Below are 22,608 nucleotides of genomic sequence, written 5' to 3' on the forward strand. Positions count from 1 at the left end.
GCACAGATTATAATTCCTCTAAGAGTGCCAAGTGGGAAAAAAATTAGATGTGGTACCTTCTCAAGGGGCAGGTTCAAAGCCTATGGGGGATGGGAAATGTGAAACTAAAGCAGGAAAGAAGCAAGCAAGATCATAAGGCGCATCTTCAGCCTTTGAGGAAAGGGAGGCAGGAAGGAATAAGGCAAGAAACATCATTTAGCTCTTCTCCTGTACCAGGCACTGTAATAGATGCTTTCACTTCATTAAATCCTCAAAGCAGCCCTTGAAAGGATTAGCCCATTTGAAGATGAGGATACTGAGACTCAAGAGGAGTTAAGCAGTTTGCCTGAGGGTACTGGAATTTAAAACTGAGTGGCCCAAACCCAAATGCTCTCAATCATATACCAAGCCTGCTACTCACCTGGCAGAATAACAGAATGCCAGCAAATCTGATCACAATAATGATCATTAAGAGGCTCATTTAAGGGCCAGCTGAGTGGTGCGTTGGTTAAGAGTTGGCTTAGGATGCCAGCTCTGAGCAGCAGGGCCCCAGTTCAGATCCCACATGAGGGCAAGTGACACTGCACCCTCTACAGCTAAGATGGTGAACAGCTCGACCTGGAGCTGGGCTGCCGTGAGTCGCCGGTGACGGTGTAGGCTGCAGTCCCTGCTGCAGTGGGCTGCCATGAGCTACGGTGAGCGGCTGGCAGCCACTGCCTCAACTGGAAAGAGCGCAATGATAATACCAACATGTGAAGCGACATCCTCCACAACTAGACTGAAGAACAAAAGGACAGCAACTTGTCTGTTCCCCTCCCCCAATTCCCCAATAAAATCTTAAAAAAAAAAAAAAAGGCTCATTTAAGAACCAAGAGAAAAAGAAAAAGGAAATAGTTTTATGCATTGGGATACTCATTTCACTCTAAAAATTAAATTGTGATTATAACATAAAAATTATAAAAAAAAGATGGGAAAAAATGATCAATGAAGAAAAAGAGAAACACTTTCACAAGAAGGCAATTCCAGACATTAGTGGCATTCAAAGCTCAGTTAATGATTTGAAAGGAAGCTTACCAATGCAGAGCCAGCACTGGTGGATGTCCACGGCAAAGGAAGTTATGAGGCCCGACTTCAAGTCGTGCTTTAATGTCCACGCATTGCTCGAGGACCGGAGGTCCCAGCCAACCAGAGAGCCATTCACAGTGGCATAGGCCAGAACGGACAGCGCCCCAGAGTTGAAGTGATGCATATCCACGACGCAGCCATCCTCCTTCTGGTCTAGAATTCTAAAGAAATACACAAAGCAAGAGGCAAAGCCTTTTGCAGTCACTGCAAACACAGCACCAGTCTCCATTAAGATGAATTTGCATTTTAACCATGGTCAAGAAATGAAAACTCTGTGACCCATCAGGACAATGACAGCTGAGGCATTCCTTAAAAATTATTTTAGATTTACAGAAGAGATGCAAAAACAGTATTCCTGTATATCCTTCCCCCAGCTCCCCCTCATGTTAACCTTACAAAACCACAGAACATTTATCAAAACTAAGAAATTAACATTGGTACAATACTAGTAGAAAACATACTAGAGTTTCATCAGTTGTTCCACTAGTGTCCTTTTACTGTTCCAGGATCCAAACCAAAATACCACATGGTTTTTAGCTGTCATGTCTCCTGAGTCCCCTCCAATTTGACAGTTCCTCGGTCTTTACTTTTCTTTTGGAAGACTACTGGTGGGTTATTTTACAGAATATGCTTCAATTTGGGTTTACCTCATGTGTTCTCACAAATAGAGTTTATACCTTATTGGGAAGGAGACCACAGAAGTGACATCTCTTCTCAGTGCACCTATGAGGGAGTGCCTCATATTAGTATGTATTAGTGGTGATGTTAACCTTGATCATTTTGCTAAGGTGGTGTCTGCCAGAATTCTCCACTGTAAACTTGTTATTTTTCCATTTATAACTATTCAATATTTAGGGGAAATGCCTGTGGTGTTCTAATGGTGACCTTCTTCACTTATTAATTAGAATTCTTCTATAAGGAAGAGTTGTCACTTCTCCATTAATTTGTTCATCTATTTATTTCTATCAGTATGGGCACTTGGATATTTATTTTATTCTTTGAGTTATAACCCAGTACTATTGTGATATATTTTTCTGCTCAAGTTGTTCCAACTTTGGCCATGGGAAGTTCTCTCCAGGTTGGCTCCAATGCCCTTTCAATGTGCTTTTTTTGACCACTTCCTAACTACTGGCATCATAAGGTCCACCAGACTCGCCTTGTATCTTCCCTGCCCCGGCCCTGGAATCGATCAGTTCTCTAAAGAGCTCTGGTTCCTTTTACTGCAGAACAGTTTTTAAAAACTAAGGTCTGTGTGCTAAGTGCTCACTGCTAATGGGTGTCCCTGCTTCTCATCCCTCTCAATGGCCAGCACTACAAAATATATTGTGTGTACTACCTCGTGCATGCAAACATATATGTATTGCTCTATTTGTGTGTGTGTGTGTGTGTGTGTGTGTGCGCGTGTGCGCGCATGTGCACATACAGTTGACCCCTGAACAAGGGGGGTTAGGGGTGCTAACCCGTGTAGTCAAAAACCAGCATATAACTTTTGACTCCCCCAAAACTTAACTACTAATAGCCTAATGTTGACTGGAATGAAGCCTTCCTACATCTCAACAGCATATTCTTTTTTTTTTTTTTACAACCCTTTGAAAATGCAAAAATCATTCTAGATTATGGGCCATACTACAGGCTGTAGTTTGCTGACCCCTGTTTTAGATAAACAATTATATTCACAAACATTCTAATATGAACGACAGTCCCCCTAAAGCAATGATGAAAAGTTCAAATGCCAATTAAAACGTGAAAAGGTGCCCACAAATTCTAATGATTAGGAGCCATGACAACCGTTGATTTGACTGAATGAGGCAAACCAAAATGAGAGAGAGAGGGAGAGGGAGAGGGAGAGAGGGAGGGAGAGAGAGGGAGACAGGGGGAGAGAGCGAGAACAGGACTCATGGCTAGGTTTCTTTGGAACACACTGCTGTCAGTCAGCACAGTACAATCTAAACATCTGGGCACAATCTCGGAAGTCAATTTCTGCTTAGGGAAAAGACAGTAACATTCATAGTGACAGGCGCTGTCAGGTGACAAGTAACTATGCACAGAATGAACACGTCTCTGTGTGTCCTGCCAGTACAGTTACCACACAACACATTCTGCCAATAGCTCTTTGTTAATTCACATGCAACTCAATAAGTGTACTGCTGTACAGTCATCTTCCGCTGAAACAATTTTAAAGAAAACTGGCAAGTACTGTTTTTATAGTCAAAAGCCATTTATAATATGTCCTGGCCAAAAGCTGCCCAAATCTGTTTAGTGAATGTACTAAAAAAAATAAAACATATTTTCAACTGCAAAGGCAAAACAAAATAATAAACAATAAAACAATGCAAATTTTAAAATCCTAGGTGGTCCAACAAATGTCCTTTTTGCCTCAGCTACCCAATGGCCATGACTTTTAATCCACTTCACTATAAGCATCTGCTCATTCTGCTTTCTTCCAGTGGGGCCCGTCACCTCTACCTGCCATGCCCTATGCGACTACCTCCTGTTGGCTGGCTAATTTACATGTGGTGTCACCTCCTCGGGCCTCCTTCCCTACTCCCTGCAAGATGGCTCCCCCGTCCCTGTAACAGGGCACATCATCACACTGTGTTGACATCATCTGTTCGCTGGTGTACTTCTCCCACTGCACTGTAGTTACTTAGAGTATAACATAGCTTATTTGTCTTTGGATTCCTCAGCATGTAGCACACACCAGTCAGTTGAAAAATTGTTCTGCTTTATCTTTAAATATTTTATCTTGCAAGTGTTTAATCTGTAGGCAGCCACAATTTGTAGTGAAGGAAATTCTTAAATAAAACCAGCCAGTACTTTGTTTTAGAACGATAAGCAAATCATCGGACTAAAAGAAACACTCCATGTTCCCATCAACTTAATGCCAAGTGACAAAATGCTGACAACATTTGAGTTTTCTTTAATGAAGAACACTCATATTCTCAAAACCAGCCACCCAGGGTTCTGCTTTTAGTAGCTGAGACAGAAGCTGTAACTGACAATTAGATTATTCAGACACATTCCAGACTGGGATGAGCCCCAAGTTCAAAGTTGCCCTTCTGATCTTTTGACAAATTGGCAGAAAATAAAACATACAGGCATAGTTTTCTAAAACTGACTACATGTGAGAGATTTGTATTGGAAACACAGCTTTATTTCATGTACTTCAAAAAAGAAGTGCAATGTAATAAGCTCTCAGTTGGTCCAAACTACATTGGAGAGAGCAGCTTAAAATTACCCTGATGCACTAAACGCTATTTAAAAAAACACAAAAGACAGATACCTGCTTTGTAGAGGATGAATTTTAGGAGACTTGGGCAGCTTAGAAGCCTCGATTGCAAGAAGCTGAACAGCACCATTATCAGATGCTATGGCCAAGTAGTGGGAACCCTGGCAGAATGTGAGAGTCTTGACACGACCTCCAATTCGGCTATATGTAAGAATAGATCTGCACAAAAGAAAAATAAGATTGAATTTCTGAAAGGCCACATGAGCATTATTATTATTAAATATCCACTTTTTTTTAAATTAAAATTTATTACGGTGACAATGGATACTAAAATTACATAGGTTTCAAGTGCACAGTTCTGTAATACATCATCTGTGTATCATATTGTGTGTTTACCACCCACAGTCAGTTCTCCTTCCATCACCATATATTTGACCCCCTTTACCCTCTTCTACTATCCCCCCTCCCTCCATGTGACTTTTAACCAAAAAAAAAAAAAAAATTACTACTTTAAGGTCCATTTCATCTCCTTGATCTCTTAACAAAAACAAAAATCTACTTTCTGTCTCTAAGGGTTTGCCTATTCTGGACATTTTGTATAAATGAAGTCATACAATATGCTAGCTGGTCTTTGGATCAGCCTTCTTTCACTTAGCATAATGTTTTCAAGGATTATCCATGTTGTAGCACAGATCAGTATTTCATTCATTTTTATGGCTAAATAATATTCCATTGTGTGGCTATACCACCTTTGGTCTATCCACTGAACAGTTGTTTGATGTTGTGGTTTCCACTTGTTGGCTATTATGAATAATGCTACTATGAAAACTAGTGTCTAAATTTTTGTGTGAGCATGTTTTCAACTGTCTTGGGTTTATACCTACAAGTGAAATTGCAGCTTCATAAGGTAACTAACTATGCTTAGCATTTTGAGAAACTGCCAAACTGTTTTCCAAAGTTGCTGCACCATTTTACATTCCCACCAGCAATGTATGAAAGTCCCAATTTCTCCACATTCTCTCTACATTTGTTATTGTCTTTTTTATTATAGTCCTTCTAGTGGGTGTGAGATGCTATCTCACCGTGATTTTGGTTTGCCTTGCCCTAGTGACTAATGATGTAGAACATCTTTTCGTGTACTTATTGGTCCTATTTGGAGAAACATCTATTTGAATCCTTTATCTATTTTTTAATTGTTGCCTTTTTACTGTTGAGTTGAAATAGTTTTTATATATTCTGGGTATTTAGATATATGGTTTACAAATACTTCTCTCATCTCCATTCACTTTCTTGTAGTGTCCTTTGAAGCACAAAAGTTTGTAACTTTGATGAAGTCTCATTTGTCTATTTTTTCTTTTGTCCCTTATGTTTTTGATGTCACATCTCTAAAACTGTTACCTAGTCCAAGGTCACGAATAATTACATGCTATGTGTTCTTCTAACAGTTTTATAGTTTAGCTCTTACATTTAAGTCTATGATCCATTTTGGAAAAAATTCTCTAGAAATGCATCCTTTTGCATGTGGATACCCATTAATAACAGACGCTTTTGTTCATGCTATTTTCTCTGCCATTGGATTGTTCTGGCACCCTTGTCAAAAATGATGGTCTGAAATTATTTCTGCAGGTTAGTGCTATTCCCCTGATTTCTACCTTTATCCCCATGCCAGCAAAACACTGTCTTTGATTACTGTGGCTTTGTAGCAAATATGGAAGTGTGAGTTCTCCAGCATGGTTCTTTCTTTTCAAGATTATTTTGGCTATTTAAATCTTCTGAATTTCTTTATGAATTTTAGGATCAGATTGTCAATTTATACAAAAAAAAAGGTAGCTGGAAATTTCATAGGGATTGCACTGAATCTATAGATTAATTTGGGGAATATTGTAACAGTGTTAAGTATTCTATGGAACTAATATGGTTTTGTCTTTCCATTTATTTAGGTTTTCTAATGATGTTTCCATGATGTTTTGTAGTTTTCAGTACACAAGTCTCATACTTCTTTTATTAAATTTATTCCTAAGTATTTTATTCCTTTTGATGCTACTGTAAATGGAATTATTTTCTAAATTTCCTCTTTGAACTATTCATTGTTAGCATACAGAAATGCAACTGATTTTTGTATATACTAATACAGTATGATCTCATATTCTACAACTTTGCTGAACTCATTTGGTAGTTCTAACAGGATTTTCTTTTTGCTTTATCTTATTGCTTAAGATAGTCTATAGATAAAACCATGTTATCTGCTAACAGAGATAGTTTTATTTCTTCCTTTCCAAACTATACACCTTCTATTTCTTTTATCTAATTGCCCTGGCTGAAACCTCTACTACAATGCTGAATGAAAGTAGCAAGAGTGGACATTCTTATCTAGTTCCTTATCTTAGTGGGAACCTTTCAGTCTTTCAACATTAAGTATAATGTTAGCTGTGGGTTTTTCAAAAGGTGTCCTTTATTAGTTCTTGTCTATTACTATTTTGTTGACTTATTTTTAATCATAAATTGGTGTTAGATTTTGTTGAATGCTTTCTGAGAGTCTGCTGATATGATCATGTGGTCTTTATTCTTTATTAATACAATATACTCAATTGATTTTCATATGGTAAACAAGGTTTGCAATTCTCGGATAAACTGCCCTTGGTCATGGTATATAATCCTTTTAATATGCTGCATTTGGTTTACTAGTATTTTGTTGAGGATTTTTATGCCTATTTTAATTATAGGTATTGGTCTGTAGTTTTCTGGTGATGTATTTGAGGTACAGGTCAGACCAAATAAAGATAGGCCCCGAGAATGAAGCTTTTTAGCTGGCAGAAAGGTCAAATAGTGACAATTCTCTGGAGACAGGGTTTTGGGGAGTTCCTAGGCCATTAACACCCCAAGTGGCTACTAAGCTGCTGGTTTTCATGGCTACCATAGCTGTGGGACTGTGGGTGTTCAAATGCTACTGCAAAGTTTGGTGCGGGGGGATGAAATTCAGGACCACATGGCTCACTGTTCTGAGAGTCATCTGTTTTTACTGAATAACACTCTTCACATTGATGCAGCACTAGTTAATTTCCAGAGTTCTGAAAAAGTTGATTTTCACAGTTTTTGCCAGTGTACTCATTATTTTTGTGGAGGAGATTTTTTGGATGTCCTTACTTTGTCATTCCCAAAATAGAAACCCTACATGCTCTTATTTTCTAAACCTACTTTTTTCATACAATATATCAATATATTTCTCATCAAAAAATTATTTCCACAACATCAGTTTTATACTTGCACCATCACTTATTTATCCAACTTCACTCCTACTGCTAAACCTTTAGTTTGTCTCTAATTTTCTACTATTATAAAGAAAGATGATCTGAACAGCCTTAAAACTAAATCTCTGAGTTTATTCTTATTTCCTTAGGATACAGACATCATAAAGGCTTATGATATATATTGTTGAAAAACCCTTCCCTTCAGAGATAATGGATATATCAACTATATTCCACCAAAGGCACTGTATGAGAATGCCCAATGGCCTTGCTAAGTTTCCATGCTACTCAGCTTTTTTATTGCATTTGAGAGCTGCCTGTAAGTCCTTTTCTTAAAACGCTCTCTTCTGTTGCAGTCTAATATAACTTAAATGGTTTCTTCTCTCTCTTTTTCTGACCCCTCTTTTCTTGTCCCCAAAATTAAAATTCCTACTATTCAGGTCTCAGGCCGTCTCAGGTCTTTATAACCTTTTACACTCCATTTTCCTCAGAGTAGCCATACCACTCAAAAACTCTGACTTCCAACACCACCAATGACTCTAAAATATGTAACCCTAACACTGGTAACTTTTTTGCACACCCCTCAATTGTTTCAATTCTTCATTGGGACAAAACTCCATTTAGATATTTTACCATCAAATTCAACTAGTACCAAATGCACCAATCTCCCCTAAAATTGAGACGCTAAAAGAGTCAAGAGTAGGGTAGCACGAGAAGCATATAAGAAAAATATAACCTACTATAAAGGACTGAGTTGAAACATCTATGTAAAAGTTTTAAAAAACAGCAATTTTTCAAGAACTAGTCCCCAAGGGACAGACTAAAAGTTGAACTCAAATAAGAAGGAAGAAAATGGCAGAGCCAAGATCCAGGTGGCCTAAATCACCAATCATAACTCAATTAAAAAGTCAGGACTGGGAACTGGGTTGTCCATCAGCCAACATAATACACAGGAGAAAAGCCTCAGCAGTCAGAATGTACTGGTAACATTTCCGAAGAAAACACGTAAGTTTTACTGCTCTATCCCAGCCACTAGCTGTCCCCCTTGGGTCTGGCAATAATAATAGCCTCCTCCCCTCCTCAGTTCATGAAGGCAGGTGATGACAGCAATGCCTTCTCTTCCCTTCCCCTCTTCCCTACCCTGTGCCAGGCATGAAGCATCTCCAAGCCAAGGCCTACTGCACTGAACAAGAGAGGTGTTACGGCAAAGCAAAAAGAGCAGCTGCGTGCAGGGGAAATTCAGTCTCCCAACCACCATACGAACTTCCCAAAGGCTGTAACAGTCAGCTAAACTGCCACATTTTCTGGGACCCCACTGTCTGAAATGTGACACTTGGTATACCACTGTATACCACTGGGATACAGAAGGCAGGGCTCTGGGATAAAAATTATTTGGGAATTAACATGGTTTTGCAAAGCTAACAGATGATTCCAAGTTCTTTCTTGAGAAGTTTACTCATGTCAATTAAACTTATCCTCCTAATAGAAGGGTCAATGAATGCAACTGATGATGATAATAACAAAGAACCATTTGAAAAGTAATTATCAAAAGAGGCGTTTAAAATACTTATAAAAACGCTAATAACAGTGGGGAGAAAAAAATCAAATGAATAGTTACAAGCAGAGAGCATTTTATGTGGAAGAACATGAGGGGAATGTTCCAGTATAATGGTTATGTTCTACATCTTTACAGTTTAAGTTGCACAGGTGTATGCATTTGTTAAGACTCATGGATTGGTTCACTTAAGATCTGTGTACTTCATAACATATGAATTTCATGCCAAAAAGAGGAAAAAAAAAACTATAAACAAATAGAGCTCTAGTTAATAACATGCATGCTGAAATTTTCAGGGGAAGCGTTATGACGTCTACAACTTACTTTGAAATACATCTTATGAAGGTGAATTGACAGGATGCATAATTACATGACATAGCAAATATAGTAATATTATTATCAATTATTAATTATGGCAAGTACATGGATGTTCACTGTGAGACTCTTTCAACTTTTCTTGTAGGTTTGAAACTTTCATAGTAAAATGTTGACAAAAAATTCTTCCTGGAGCCAGGATTCTTTTATCAGTTTCTGATTTATGTTCTGACAAGTGCAATACTGAGAAAGAATGACTGAAAACAGTAACTAAGCATGGTGTAAAAATATAGAGCTCTTTTTAAAAAATAAACGAATAGCACAAAATCGTATCAGATTGGCAAAAGTAGTAAACTTTTGAATTCTTTATCACAGGTATTTTGTTGTTTCATGATTTTGTGGTTAACTATATGGTTAAGGAACTGATAACAAGAAAAGCACCAGATTACCCTACTTCATTTTATGTACGAGATTCAATTATGATTTTAGTAGCTTTCTTTGCGGACCCAGAACCAACTAGGCACAGAACAAATATGAGTATGACAGAATTGATGGGAATGGGGAGACTGGGGAGAAGGGGCAGACAAACAGTCTGCATATCAAGTAGGGACATAACTATGAAGCAGTACAAATCTAAAATACTTCTTATAATCACTTACAAAATCACACCATGCATAAAGTGTTTGGGATTTCACGTCATAAATGATCTCCATTTTGATCCTACCAGTGAGGCAATGGTAGTATGTGGCTCCCTTACATGGCTCACCGTTCCCTCCTTCTCTTGCTCAGACTCCATCTAACCCAGTCAGCAAACCTTGTTGGCTATACCATCAGAACAAATCCAGAACCTGATCACTTCCATTACCTCCACCTCTTGCTTGAATTACTGTAAAGGCCTAACTGCTTCTGCCCGGCCCCTCTTCAGTCTATCCTCAACACAAAAGCCAGAGAGAGTAATTCTGTTGAGATCTAACTTAAATCATGTCTCTCTTCTGCTCGGAAGCCTCCAAAGGCTCCCCATCTCACTCAGAGGAAAAGTCAAAGTCCTTTACAGCAGCCTCCATGACCCTATATAATCTGACACCTCTCAGCCCTGCCTCTTACTCAGTGCTCCAGACATCCAGACCTCTCTGCTGTTCCTCAAGCATGCAGAACATCTTCCTACCTCAGGGCCTTTGAAATCTATTTCCTCTGCCTGCAAAGTTTTCCCTAAGATATCTACATGGCTCAATCTCTCAGCTTTTTCAGGTCTTTCCTCAAATGCCATCTTCTCTTTGAAGAATTTATTTAAAATTCTACCCTACTGCACCCTTACTGCATTCCCAACCCTTCTTCCTGGCTGTATTTTTCTCCATAACATTTTTTTTTAAGATTTTATTGGGGAATTGGGGGGGCAGGTAACAGCGTTGGGGAATCGGGGAAGGGGAACAGACAGGTAGACAAGTTGCTGTTTTGTTCTTCAGTCTAATTGTGGAGGACGCTGCTTCACTGGCCCATGTTGGTATGATTATTGTGCTCTTCCCGGATGAGGCAATCGGTCGCCAGTAGTTGGTCGGCCGCTCACAGCGGCTCCCGGCAGCTCACACCAGCTACCAGCCGCTCACGCTGGCTGCCAGCCACTCACGTAGCTCAGGGCAGCCCACTGCAGCCCACGCCGTCGCCGGCGACTCACAGCAGCCCAGCTCCAGGTCGAGCTGTTGTTCATCATCTTAACTGTAGAGGGCGAGCGTCACTGGCCCTCAATGTGGGATCCGAACTGCAGCCCTGCTGCTCAGAGCTGGTGATCCCAAGCGAGCTCTTAACCAGCTGAGCCACTCGGCCGGCCCTCTCCATAACATTTTTTCCCATCTACCGCACGGTATGTTTTACTTAATTATACTGTTTATTGTCTGTCACCTCCCACTAGAAGGAAAGCTCCACAGAAAAGGTACTTTTGTCCATTTATCATTGCTGTATCTCTGGCACCTAAGACAGCACCTACCACAGTGTAAGCACTCAATAAACACTTGCTGATTTAATGAATGAATGAATGGACTCTTGTAAGCATATTTTACCTGGTAGTAGTGGTCTTCCCCTCCATCTTTTGACTATTCCAGATTTTCACTGTACCATCATTTGAACATGTTGCAAAAAGTGAGTGTTCATCAGAGACTCTTATTCGATTCACAGCAGATTTGTGTTCATGAAGATGTGCAACCAGTAGCCCTTTAGGACGCCACCCTAAGGAAGAGCAAAGGTGTGTATCTTAATCTATACTTATCCATATCTTTCCCTCACCCCCAACTATAACCAACAACCAGCATGAGAACAATTGTAAGAACTAAACAAAGGGTATCAATAGCTAGCCAATCCAGAGTGGTCTAGCGGACCATGACAGTTCCCTGTTGAGTAAGACATCTAAGATAGCAATTAAGTGCTGCTCAAATAGCCTGAGAAAGACTGCACGTGGAGACCTTCTCTAGTGTCTGAAAGGCACAATAGTCACTTGCTACCGAGAAAAACCCTGACTACTTGCTCATAGTAAGTGGTTAATGACTGTCCTGAACTACAGAAATTGATGCTAGGAAGGCAGCCTAAGCCTGACAAGTCTCAAAAACCCAGATCCACATCTGACCTTAGGGTAATTTCTGAGCTTCAATTTCTTCAAATTAAAATCAGGGAAATACTACTTAACCCAAAAGGTCACTACATGGAAAAATGAGATGTACAGTCTGACATTGTCCCAGGCCCATGGTCAAGACTCAATGTTTATCTTCTCTCTACCTGTACATTCTATGGTTCCAACATGTTAGTATATATGGTATTATAAGTTACAGCCTCAGAATGTCCATGGATTTTCCAGTACTTTCTTTATGACATCTATACTCTTTTGTTTTATTATATATATTTTTTGTGCATGTTTAATTTCCTCTAGTAAATTATAACTTCTCTGAGGTCAGAGATCATGTCATATCCATTCTGAATCACTCATAGTATCTAGCATGTCCTTGCATATAACTGTCTTTAATATTTAATGAATAAAATTCTATATTAACTATAACATTTAATCATATTTAATATTAACCATTCTAAAATACAACATAACTAAATCTTTGCTGAAGATCATACTATATTAGGATTAGCACTGTTCCTAATTAAACGATAACAATGTCATTTTAGGATGAAATCATTTCCTTTTACCAAGAAACAAAAATGAAACCAATGCTACTGCCAAACTTGGCTTACTCTAAGATAAAAAACACAATGTTTCCCGTTGGCTCTCCAGCCCACATGTGTGGGTGGAACAGTTGGATGCGATTTTTAAGGATATGCTGGATTTGAAAGTGATCAAAAACCCTTTTCCATGAAGTCCAGATCATCTACCAGGTTAGGTTAACATTTCCCTCTAGAGAAAACCAATTTCACACAAACACTCAAGTGTGGAAAGAAAAATAAAGAGCCCAACAGTCACTGCACATTTCTTAAACCACAAAATTTGACACCTTTCTGTGATTATTAAATAAAATGTATAGCTCCACTTAAGTATAAAATGTCACTTATAAAGACAGATTCTCTAGGGGCCGGCCAAGTGGCTCGGTAGGTTAAGAGCTCGCTCAAGAGTGTGAACTCCAAGCAACAGGGTCGCTGGTTCGAAAAAAAGAAGTTTTTTTTCCTTTTTCTTAAAAAAAAAAACAAAAAACAGATTCTCTGGTAAAATAGACAGTTTATGGTCAATTTTTGTTTGTTTTTAAAGCAGGACTGGCAAATAATACTGAACTATATTACAGAAACAACACAAATATTCCAGATTATTTATTCTGATAAGAAAATTTTTGTGACTAGAGATGCCACTTACCAATTAAGGATATTTTCTAAATCCTTAAGTCACTAACCTCTACCAGCATTTTCCCTGCGTGCACAATAGAAGCCCATGGGCATTCACATAAGTTTTAAATCTCTACATATTAATACACTACGCATTTCTTCTAAATAGTTATCAAATTAAATTTTTATTATTAAAATCTACATACAGAAACTCATTAAAAAATGTTCTTCAAAATCTGAAAATCTATTATCAAAGACTAGCTCCACTAACTGGGCAAGTCTGTTAACAGAGCTGAGGCGCATTTTCATCTGAAATATCTAAATTTCTTTTAAATCTTCTCAAACATAGGAGTGTTTCCCCTAAATCTTAACATCAATAATTGTTGAATGGAGGGGTTATAGGTGATTCCGTTTTCTTTTAAAAGTATCCATTATTTTCCAAATTTTACTTTTTTAAAAGAAAATTAATAGATGTTAAACCCTTTTGAAATTAAAAGGTGGAGTTATTCCAAGGGGCCTGACACTCAATGAGAAAGTAGCATGACATTAAGCAGACAGGTAAAGCCTAGCATAAGTGGGGAAAATAGACCACAGGCATGCTAAAATCATAAGTGGCCTAAAAAGACACTGCAAGTTGCCCCTAGTGCTAAGAAGATCCATACTCCACAAACAGTGACTTCAGGTTTCTCACTTATTGCTTCCTCCTCTAGGATTCCAAAGTGACAGTTTGCTCTTACTTCCTTTGTTTGGTAATTAGTTATCAGAACCCTGTATCAGATTCTAGGTTTCAGCACCTAGGATGGAATACAACTCCCTCCAATGGCGGTTTTACCAGGTGGCGGTGGTTTACTCTCCCATTCAGCGTTTTCCATCATCTGCTTAGCTATCCTCTCAGCGTTACACTGCTCCCGCTTTTGTTGTATGAGTTGCTGAAGTTCAGTTTTACAAGTTGTGATCCGAATCTGGTAGGTGGACGGTAAAATTGTACTACTTAAAACCTGTATTGCTGGTTTTCTACTTTGGACATTTGTCACTTCAGGAATCTGCAAAACAAATAGTATTATAGGTAATTATGTCATAAGCAAAGTATATTTGACGATAAAAATGGATCTATGTTCTCTTTATTCACTATTATCAGCTTTTTGTCCTTGGTAATGTACCAATTTTTAAATCCAATGACATGCTTAAATGAAATGACATGTTTAAAGACAATATGTTTTCAATGAAAACCTATTTTAAATGAAGTTTAACCACAAATTACTCCAAACTTCTACATTATTAAAAAACAATTATCAGTGAATCAAAAACATTAAATAAAAATTCTCATTGGGCCGCCAAGTGGCGCAATGGTTGAGAACTGGCTTGGGATGCCAGAGGGCCCCGGTTCGGATCCCACATATGAGGGCCAGTGACACTGCCCTCCACAGCTGGGATGCTGGACAACAGCTCGACCTGGAGTTGGGCTGCCCTTGAGTCGCTGGCGATGGCTTAGGCTGCAGCCCCTGTGGCAGTGGGTTGCCATGGGCTACCGTGTGTAGCCAGCAGCCAGCGTGAGCGGCCCAGCAGCCGCAGTGAGCGGCCGTCCAGAAGCTGGCGACTGATCTGCCTCGCCCGGGAAGAGCGCAATGATGGTGCCAACGTGGGCCAGTGAGGCAACGTCCTCCACAACTAGACTGAAGAACAAAATGATACCAACTTGTCTGTTCCCCTTCCCCCAATTCCCCAGCACTGTTCCCATCTCCCCAATTCCCCAATAAAAATCTTAAAAAAAAAAATTCTCATTAAATGAAAAGAAGAAAAAAATTTTGTCAGTTGTTTCAGATAATACATATATTTCATTTAAAATATGACTAGCTAAGGAAGAGTTATTTTAAATTGCAAATTTTTCAAATATATCAGAATTATCAGACATTTCTCACACATGGCAAACTTGGGACTTATCTTCTCAGAAGTATTTTTGGTATTTTACAGATAGAACTATGTCATATTAGAAGAATAAAAATATATTTAAAAGGCTCACCGTAGACTAATTATAATCACAGTTCATAATGATGTTTCAACCAACAATTTCAGATCACTTTATTGGTGAGTACTCTAAAATAAGACCTTTTTTGATGCATTCAATAATTAGAATTCCCCTTGGCTATAAAATTAAAGATAAACTAAACTGTTTTAGAAACATGTCCTACAGTACAAGTCACTATACTGATTTTTCTAGTACAGTGCACAGCTTTTAAACATCTAAAACAGTAGAAGGGGATTGAAAGACAAAAGGAGGACTACTGCCTAGATGACAATACCTGTGGAGAAGTTGACAAGGGGGCACAAATGCCAGCAGAGGACTCTGAACGAGGCGGCTTCCCAGTCTGAATCACCTCCTGGTCGCTCCCTTTCGGTAGGGCCTGTGGGATGCTCGGTGGTTCCAGTGACCCAAACATGCTTTTCCATTCCTCGTTCACATTTGAGTCCTGTTTCACATGTTTTCTAGCTATGAAAACAGATTCAGGAATAGTTGAAGGAAGCCTCTAAAACCAGTATGTGCTTTTATTGGTTTTTTTTTTTTTTTTTTTTTTTTTGGTGGGGGAAAAACAGCAGTGGACTTCACATCCTATTTGTTCTTTATGATCACCAATTTATTTACATTTATATATCAACTCATTAACCTCACTTCATTTCTAGGGCAGATGGAACAAATGCACTTTCGATGATGTTAATAATCAGACCTAATTGTTTCCTAGTTTCCCAAGGCTAGTTCAATTGCAAGTAACCACTACATGTGAAGAACCAACAATAAAAACAAATTTTTCAAATGTCACTGCTAAATATGACCTGTTTCCAATATCAGTTACTTAGGAATCAAAATAAAAATAGAAGAAATAAAAAATCAATCGTTATACAGCTATCTCCTGACTATAAACAGAAGAGAAACCATTTATTTTTTTAATCTTTGTCCAGTTACAAAAAGTATATTAAGTTTTAGCATTACCAAAAAGTAACACAAATTGCCCCCCATAACTTTATAAATATCATAAACCATATAGTTTAATGATATACTACCATATTGTTTAACAAAAATAAAATAATACATATTGTTTCACAACTTGCTTTTTCTCGTACTTAAATATGTTGAACACTTATTTAACCATTCCCCTATTAATGGACATTTCAATCATTTCCTCTCTTTTTTTTTTAAATGGAGAACATTCTTATACATATTTCCTTGCATGCATGTCATTGTTTCTTACAAGAAACTTCTAGAACCAAAATCGGTGAGTCAAAGAGTGAGGACATTGCCTTTAAAAAGAGTTCAACTTATAACCTCATCAACAGTATATGAAAATGCCCATTTCCCTAAATATACTCTTGCTAACACGGGGTATCTCAGTCTTTACTAATCGCTTAAGCCGAAAAAGGCATCTCATTGTTTTAATTTGCATTTCTTTATTTATTTACCTTTTCAAACATATACATTTCTATCCTATCAGTTGGATGTGCAAATCCTTCACCATTTTTCTTTTGGGGTGCTTCCATTTTTCTTATTTATATGAGTGCTTTACATACTGTGGCTATAAACCACTGATAATTAAGTCACAAATACTTCATCCCATATTTGGCAGTTAGAGGTTTATTTTAAATATAATTCATCAGCTGCCCTTGAAGTCTGACAGTGGAACAGAGAAATTTTTAAAGGCTTGTACCTGGAAGTGAGTGCATCTCCAAAAAGGTTTACGAGAAGAAGGCTCAAGATCTTAAACACCTCATACAATCAATGTCAATGTCGATGTCATTGTTACAAGAGCTGGCTGTTCTAAATCTTGAGGCTTCAAATGGTTAAGACTTCTCTGGTCTCTATTCTTTTCTATTTCATTGTTAATAGCAAGACTATTCGTTTCAATTCACTAGGTATTACCTACTAATAAACTAGAAAACTTCACCTCATTGTACATAGACTATTGGCCTTGGGTTGGTATTTAAAGGATTAAAAATAGAATTTCATCTTCAATCATACATCTCCACAGAAGCAACATGATTCTATCATACGAACAGGGCTTTGGAGTCAGGCTTTGGTTTGAATCCTGATTCTGACACATACAGAGCCATGATTTCAGCAGGTTTTAACAGTTAATCTCTTAACTGTTACTTCACTTCTCCACTTTTTCTCCCCTAAATCTTCCTGCTATGTAAGCTAGTCACTGTATTTGAAAGTTCCATATCTGGGAAATATGACTTATTTTATGGCAATTGAGCTAAAAGTAGCCTTATGAAATAACTAATAATACAAACTAAATAGAGAGAGAGAGAGAGAGAGAGAGAGAGAGAGGGAGACTAACCTCGCTTGTCATCTGGTTCCTGTTTGGTTTTAACAAGATCAACTTGTCTCCCAGTTATGCCCAAGGCTGCCAAGTCAATGACGCCTTTCTGACTACTATCATGAAGATGGCTCTGGTCCACTATATTGGCCTTTGCTTTGTTAGATTTCATCATGAAGTCTTTTAGTGCCAAAAGTTTGTCTTCCTCTTCCTCTGTCATTCCCTAAAACCAAATAAAACCACATGTTCTAGGTTATTTTTGCAAGTAATAACAACAGGCCTCGGAATGACTGACAACTGAGAGGTCAAACCACGCAATTTAAAATTCTAAGAGTCAGAATGGTAAAATGAAGCAAGCAGTCAAGAGAAAAAGAAATCAACACAGAACAATCTCTCACTACTCTGATCTCCCAGAACACTCTCTCTCCATTAGGGCACTTTCTACTTTGTATCAAGATTTATTTCTTAACTTTATTTCTAAATGGGAGCATTTAACACAATGCCTGGTATCTAGAAGATCTTTAATATATAATTGAATAAACAGACACTTAGTATCTAAAAAAAATTCTGGAAATACAATACTAAGCAAAAGAAGCGTCCCTATTTCAACTTGCTCCTAGAAGTGTTGCGAATATTGAATGAGACACTGTGTGAAAGCACTCTATGATATGGAAAACTTTCCACACACCTCAGGAACTGACAGGCATGCTGGCTAAACTGCAAATGTGAGCAACACACCTAGCATTATACAACATTATACAAGTATGATTGGAGTCACAGGCTGCCTAGGTTCAAATCCCAGCTCCATTACTGTGTGACCTTGGGCAAGTTACCCAATTTCTCTGTACCCCAATCACTTATCTATAAAATGAGGATAATTACTAGCACCCATCTTATAAGGTTATTATGAATTTTTAATAAATTAATGCACTCGACATTTAGAACACTTGAAACTGTCTGATAGCTAATAAATACTGAATAATTAATTCAATGTGTAACTTAAGTATTCTGGTAAATGGAACAGTTCTGCATTTTCTTTGTAACATTCCAACCACCCTCAGAATCCTCTAGAATGTTTTCATTGTGAAAATGAAAGAAAATCAATGAAATATAAATTAATAAAAATGTAAATAGCAATTCCCCTAAGGCTTCAATCTAGAATCCCATCAGAGTTTAATGTTCACAATGCAGTCACAATAAGACAAATCAACCCTAGAAAGTGAAAGTCCTCTTACTACACAGAGCATCATGTCTTCAGAAGTCCCTGGTAGTTGGGCTAAACTGGCCATTGACCACAGGTTGCTCTAGATCTGTTCTAACAAATCTTAAAAGGTTTAAAAGGATCAAATTGATTCCAAGTAACCTAACTGTACAACAGAACAAATCTAACACTATATGAAGAAATTCAGAATCCAACAACATAAAATTCACAATCAACAGAGATAGAAACTAGGTGGCTAAGGGTCAGAGATTGAAGGAAAACTTACATTTTACTATAAATCTTCTTACACCTTTTCAATTTTACACCTTGTATATATACTACCCAGTCAAAATTATTAAAGTAAAAGTCATTTGAAAGTTTAACATGCAAAGTATTTGTCACTTTTTAAAGTAAGGAGTGAAATAACGGTGCATTCTGTGTTATTGCCTGATGAAACAGATAGCAACAACAATAAACCAGGGAGCCCCTGTGGATGACATCTATCTAAAACAGCCCTGAGATGTGTGTCACCTCCAGATGCTAAGTCCTATTGAAAATCTGGACTACAGATTCCAACTTCCATATGGATAATGTCCCCAAAGTGCACTTCACGTCTATTGGCTGTAACTCTGAACATATTTTCCCACAGAAACAATGGCAGGCTGGCCTAGAAAGGCCTATTTTTACCCATGATGTATTTCAAGCGTAGTTCTATACAAAAGAGCCTTGTAGCACCCCAAATAAAAAGAAAAGGAAAAAAAATCTGTCGGAGTGTTCAGAATTCCCACTTGTGGAGGCTAAAAACATGTCTTTTCCCTCTGTAGCCCTGACACTAGGGACAAGGACTCAACACCTACTTCCCTGGCATCGAGGCTCTGCTGGTAATCCCAGGAAACTAAGGTATTACAGGAACCATAAAGAAGTGAAGGCAGACAAAAGGCTTGCAAGAGGCTGGAAGAGGTGAGCTGCATACGGACCTCTTCCTCAGTCCACACAAAACCTAAGCAAGCTTCTCAGTCTTAGCTCCCTGTCCTTGGTTTACTTGGAGAGGCAAGATGGCAAAGATGGAGGAGCACGCGCTTTGGAGTTAGACAGGTTTAGGTTTAGAGGTCAGCACTGAAACGTGCTCAACGGTGTGAGCACAGTCACGTTAACCACCGTCATTAAGTCCCAGTTTCCTTATCTACGAAATGGGGATAACATCATCTGTTGCTCAGGCTTGTTTTAAGCTTGAGTTACAAAACATAGAAAGCGTCAATTAGTGGTAGACGCATAGGTCCTCAATAAACGGAAGCTGCTGCTGTTCTGCTGTTACTTGCTCTGAGGACCTGCTCTCCCTTCTACCAGCAGCAGCTGTCCCTTGGAACAGGACTCCTAACGCTTAGGAATCTCCTAAAACAATCATTAGCAGAAACAACATAAAACAGGGGATTACATGTTCCTCTTTTCCTATTCATATGAACGAGGGGATAAATGACAGACAAATGAATCCATCCAGCAAACACTTAGAGGACGACGAGGCAGTGGGTTTTAGTGGTTTCATCACGGCACCCAGTGACGGAGGCTGGCACTGACGGAGCAGCAATGGCAGAAGCGTGTGGGGGAACAGTAGCAAGCAGCAAGTGGAAAGGCTACGGAAACCGCTCCTACCCCCTCTTTCCCTCTACCCGTGGCAATGGCAAAACCGACACCCAGAGCAAGGAGAAAAGCAAGAACTAGAGGCGAGGGTGGCACCATGAATGAAGGAACTAATGACTTCCATGAAAAGGAAATAGCAGTAGAGAGGCTTTTAATATACAGGATTTGCCAGAGAAAAACAAAGAATCACACCACCCAAGACCAAAGACTCATCTAAATTGGAGTGGTTTTTATTTCATGCTGAAATCTTTTTGATAAGGATTATTTACTCAGGAGAAACAACAGAAAAATGTGATTCAAAATACAATGTTCCATAAGCTGCTTTCTAAAATATCAAGTACCTCTACTATACGACCCAAGGTTAACAGAAAGCCCAAAGAAAAAGCTCTTTGGTAATTCAAGTCATATCAAATTAAGTCTCCCAAAATATAGGAAACAGAACCACCGGCCTGGAAGGGACATTCAGAGACATCTCTAGCCTCCAGCAAAATTTAGGCCTAAAAGAACCAAAATGGATATTGACGGGCCTCCCATAGGAGTGTATTCCAATATTCAATCACCCAAGCCCACGTCTGAGCATCAAAAAGCACTGGATATTCAGTGACAAGTACAATACGTGGAAGCATTTACATCCCAAAGCTGATCAAATTCTCTCTCTGCAACTGAAGCATTTTTTCATCATCTTTTCTTGTTAGACAAGACATGACTGACAAGCATCCTCTTAACTAAAACTTGCTGCACACTTAGAGCCAGTCATGAAAGTTGTCCCTCAGTATTTGCTTTATGGCTCATGGAGCATTTATTCAGAAACTGTATTCTTTATTTCTAACCATTTTTATTCCTATCTAGGCTTCTCTAGGTTCCACACACCCGTTTTAAAACAGGATGCTGAATCTAGACTGTTTCTAAAGTGGCCCTATTAATGTCAAGCATAATAAAAAGATTACTTCCTAGTTCTAACAAGATTTGTTAATTGATCCAACTTCAGAGGCGTTTAAGACACAGCAGTAAACCGCTGTTTTATTCAATCTAAGATGCATTATAAATCCCAGATATCGCAACTGTTTGCACGCAGTGAGAACTCTCTGAATTTGGATGGAAATAGACCAGGATTTTCCCATACTGCATCTGGGCTTTGCAATACAATGACATTACATTTCATTATGTTTTTTGGTGAAATATGGAACTGAAACAAGACTATTACTTAAATCTAAGCTTATATCTACTCTTTCCCTCAGTCAGTAATCACAAAAGAAACTTACTAGCTCTCCCATTAATTCCTTCTTTAGTTCAACCCAATGCCTAATCCTCATCCTAGTATCCCCTAGATACCACTGCAAATGTATAAGATATTTGCCAGATTCATTTATTTAGTGTGATGCAACCTAACCAAAAATATTTTTCATAACAAGATGGATGCTTTCATGTTTTCATGAAATTTGCACTTAAATGTAAGCTTTCAGAAAGGTGATACGACCTGTGAGAGTAACTTCTTCAGAAGCTGTGCTATGGCAGGATCCTCAGGTGGAGGGCAGTCAGGGAGAGACCCACTTCGTTTCTTCTGACGCATGTGCAGGTGTCTGAACAAGCTAGAGATATCTTTCGACCTCAGAGCATAATCAAATATAGAACGACTTACTGGCTCTTTTAAAACACTGAGTAGAACGAGTTTTCTTTCAATCTGTATTAGAAAAATAAAAAGAATCAGCCAAAAATCCAACATATGGTACAGTTATTTTCAAATTCAACACGACCTCTATAAAGTTAACATAGGTATTAATTTTCTAGGAAAACGCAAGATATGAAAATCTGCAATTTTTGCTTAGAAGAAAAAAAAGAATACTAGTAACCTTTAAAAAGCTAAGGAATTTCTTCTTTTCATTGTCAGCGCCTAAGTACACAACTGTGTTTATCATACCGGAAGACTAGTAATCAATACCCTGGCTAGAAAAGTTTAGAAAATGAAAAAAAGTCTTTTCTAGGTCCCAAATGTCAGATGACTTCCTAGATCTAAAATACCTGTGGTGCACGAGTCTATCAGGCAACAGGTACGGACCCAGAAAAGACGCTCAACAGGGCTTCCTGTCAGCCATCAGGTTTTCCCAGTAGCTTCAACCACTTCCCAGAAGCATTACTTTCGCCTTTGAGTTCATAAAATCCTTTACTACCACCAAGCATACTCCCCTTGACCATGCATTTGCAATGAA

At 38.4% G+C, this 22,608-nt stretch overlaps 1 protein-coding gene across 1 annotated transcript in view; it reads right to left on the reverse strand.

The window, feature by feature from the left end:
* Positions 1 to 22,608, reverse strand: part of PIK3R4 (phosphoinositide-3-kinase regulatory subunit 4) — a 56,341-nt gene that overhangs the window by 6,908 nt on the left and 26,825 nt on the right. The window contains exons 9-15 of the mRNA XM_019628932.1: positions 21,879 to 22,082; positions 17,584 to 17,785; positions 15,553 to 15,740; positions 14,085 to 14,295; positions 11,503 to 11,668; positions 4,388 to 4,552; positions 1,054 to 1,265 (exon numbers count right to left, since the gene is read on the reverse strand). Of these exons, the coding sequence (XP_019484477.1) occupies positions 1,054 to 1,265; positions 4,388 to 4,552; positions 11,503 to 11,668; positions 14,085 to 14,295; positions 15,553 to 15,740; positions 17,584 to 17,785; positions 21,879 to 22,082 (1,348 nt within the window). The remainder of the gene's footprint in view (positions 1 to 1,053; positions 1,266 to 4,387; positions 4,553 to 11,502; positions 11,669 to 14,084; positions 14,296 to 15,552; positions 15,741 to 17,583; positions 17,786 to 21,878; positions 22,083 to 22,608) is intronic.

The sequence above is a fragment of the Hipposideros armiger genome, unplaced genomic scaffold (genome assembly GCF_001890085.2).
Source record: "Hipposideros armiger isolate ML-2016 unplaced genomic scaffold, ASM189008v1 scaffold_818, whole genome shotgun sequence".
In the NCBI taxonomy this organism is placed as follows: domain Eukaryota; kingdom Metazoa; phylum Chordata; class Mammalia; order Chiroptera; family Hipposideridae; genus Hipposideros; species Hipposideros armiger.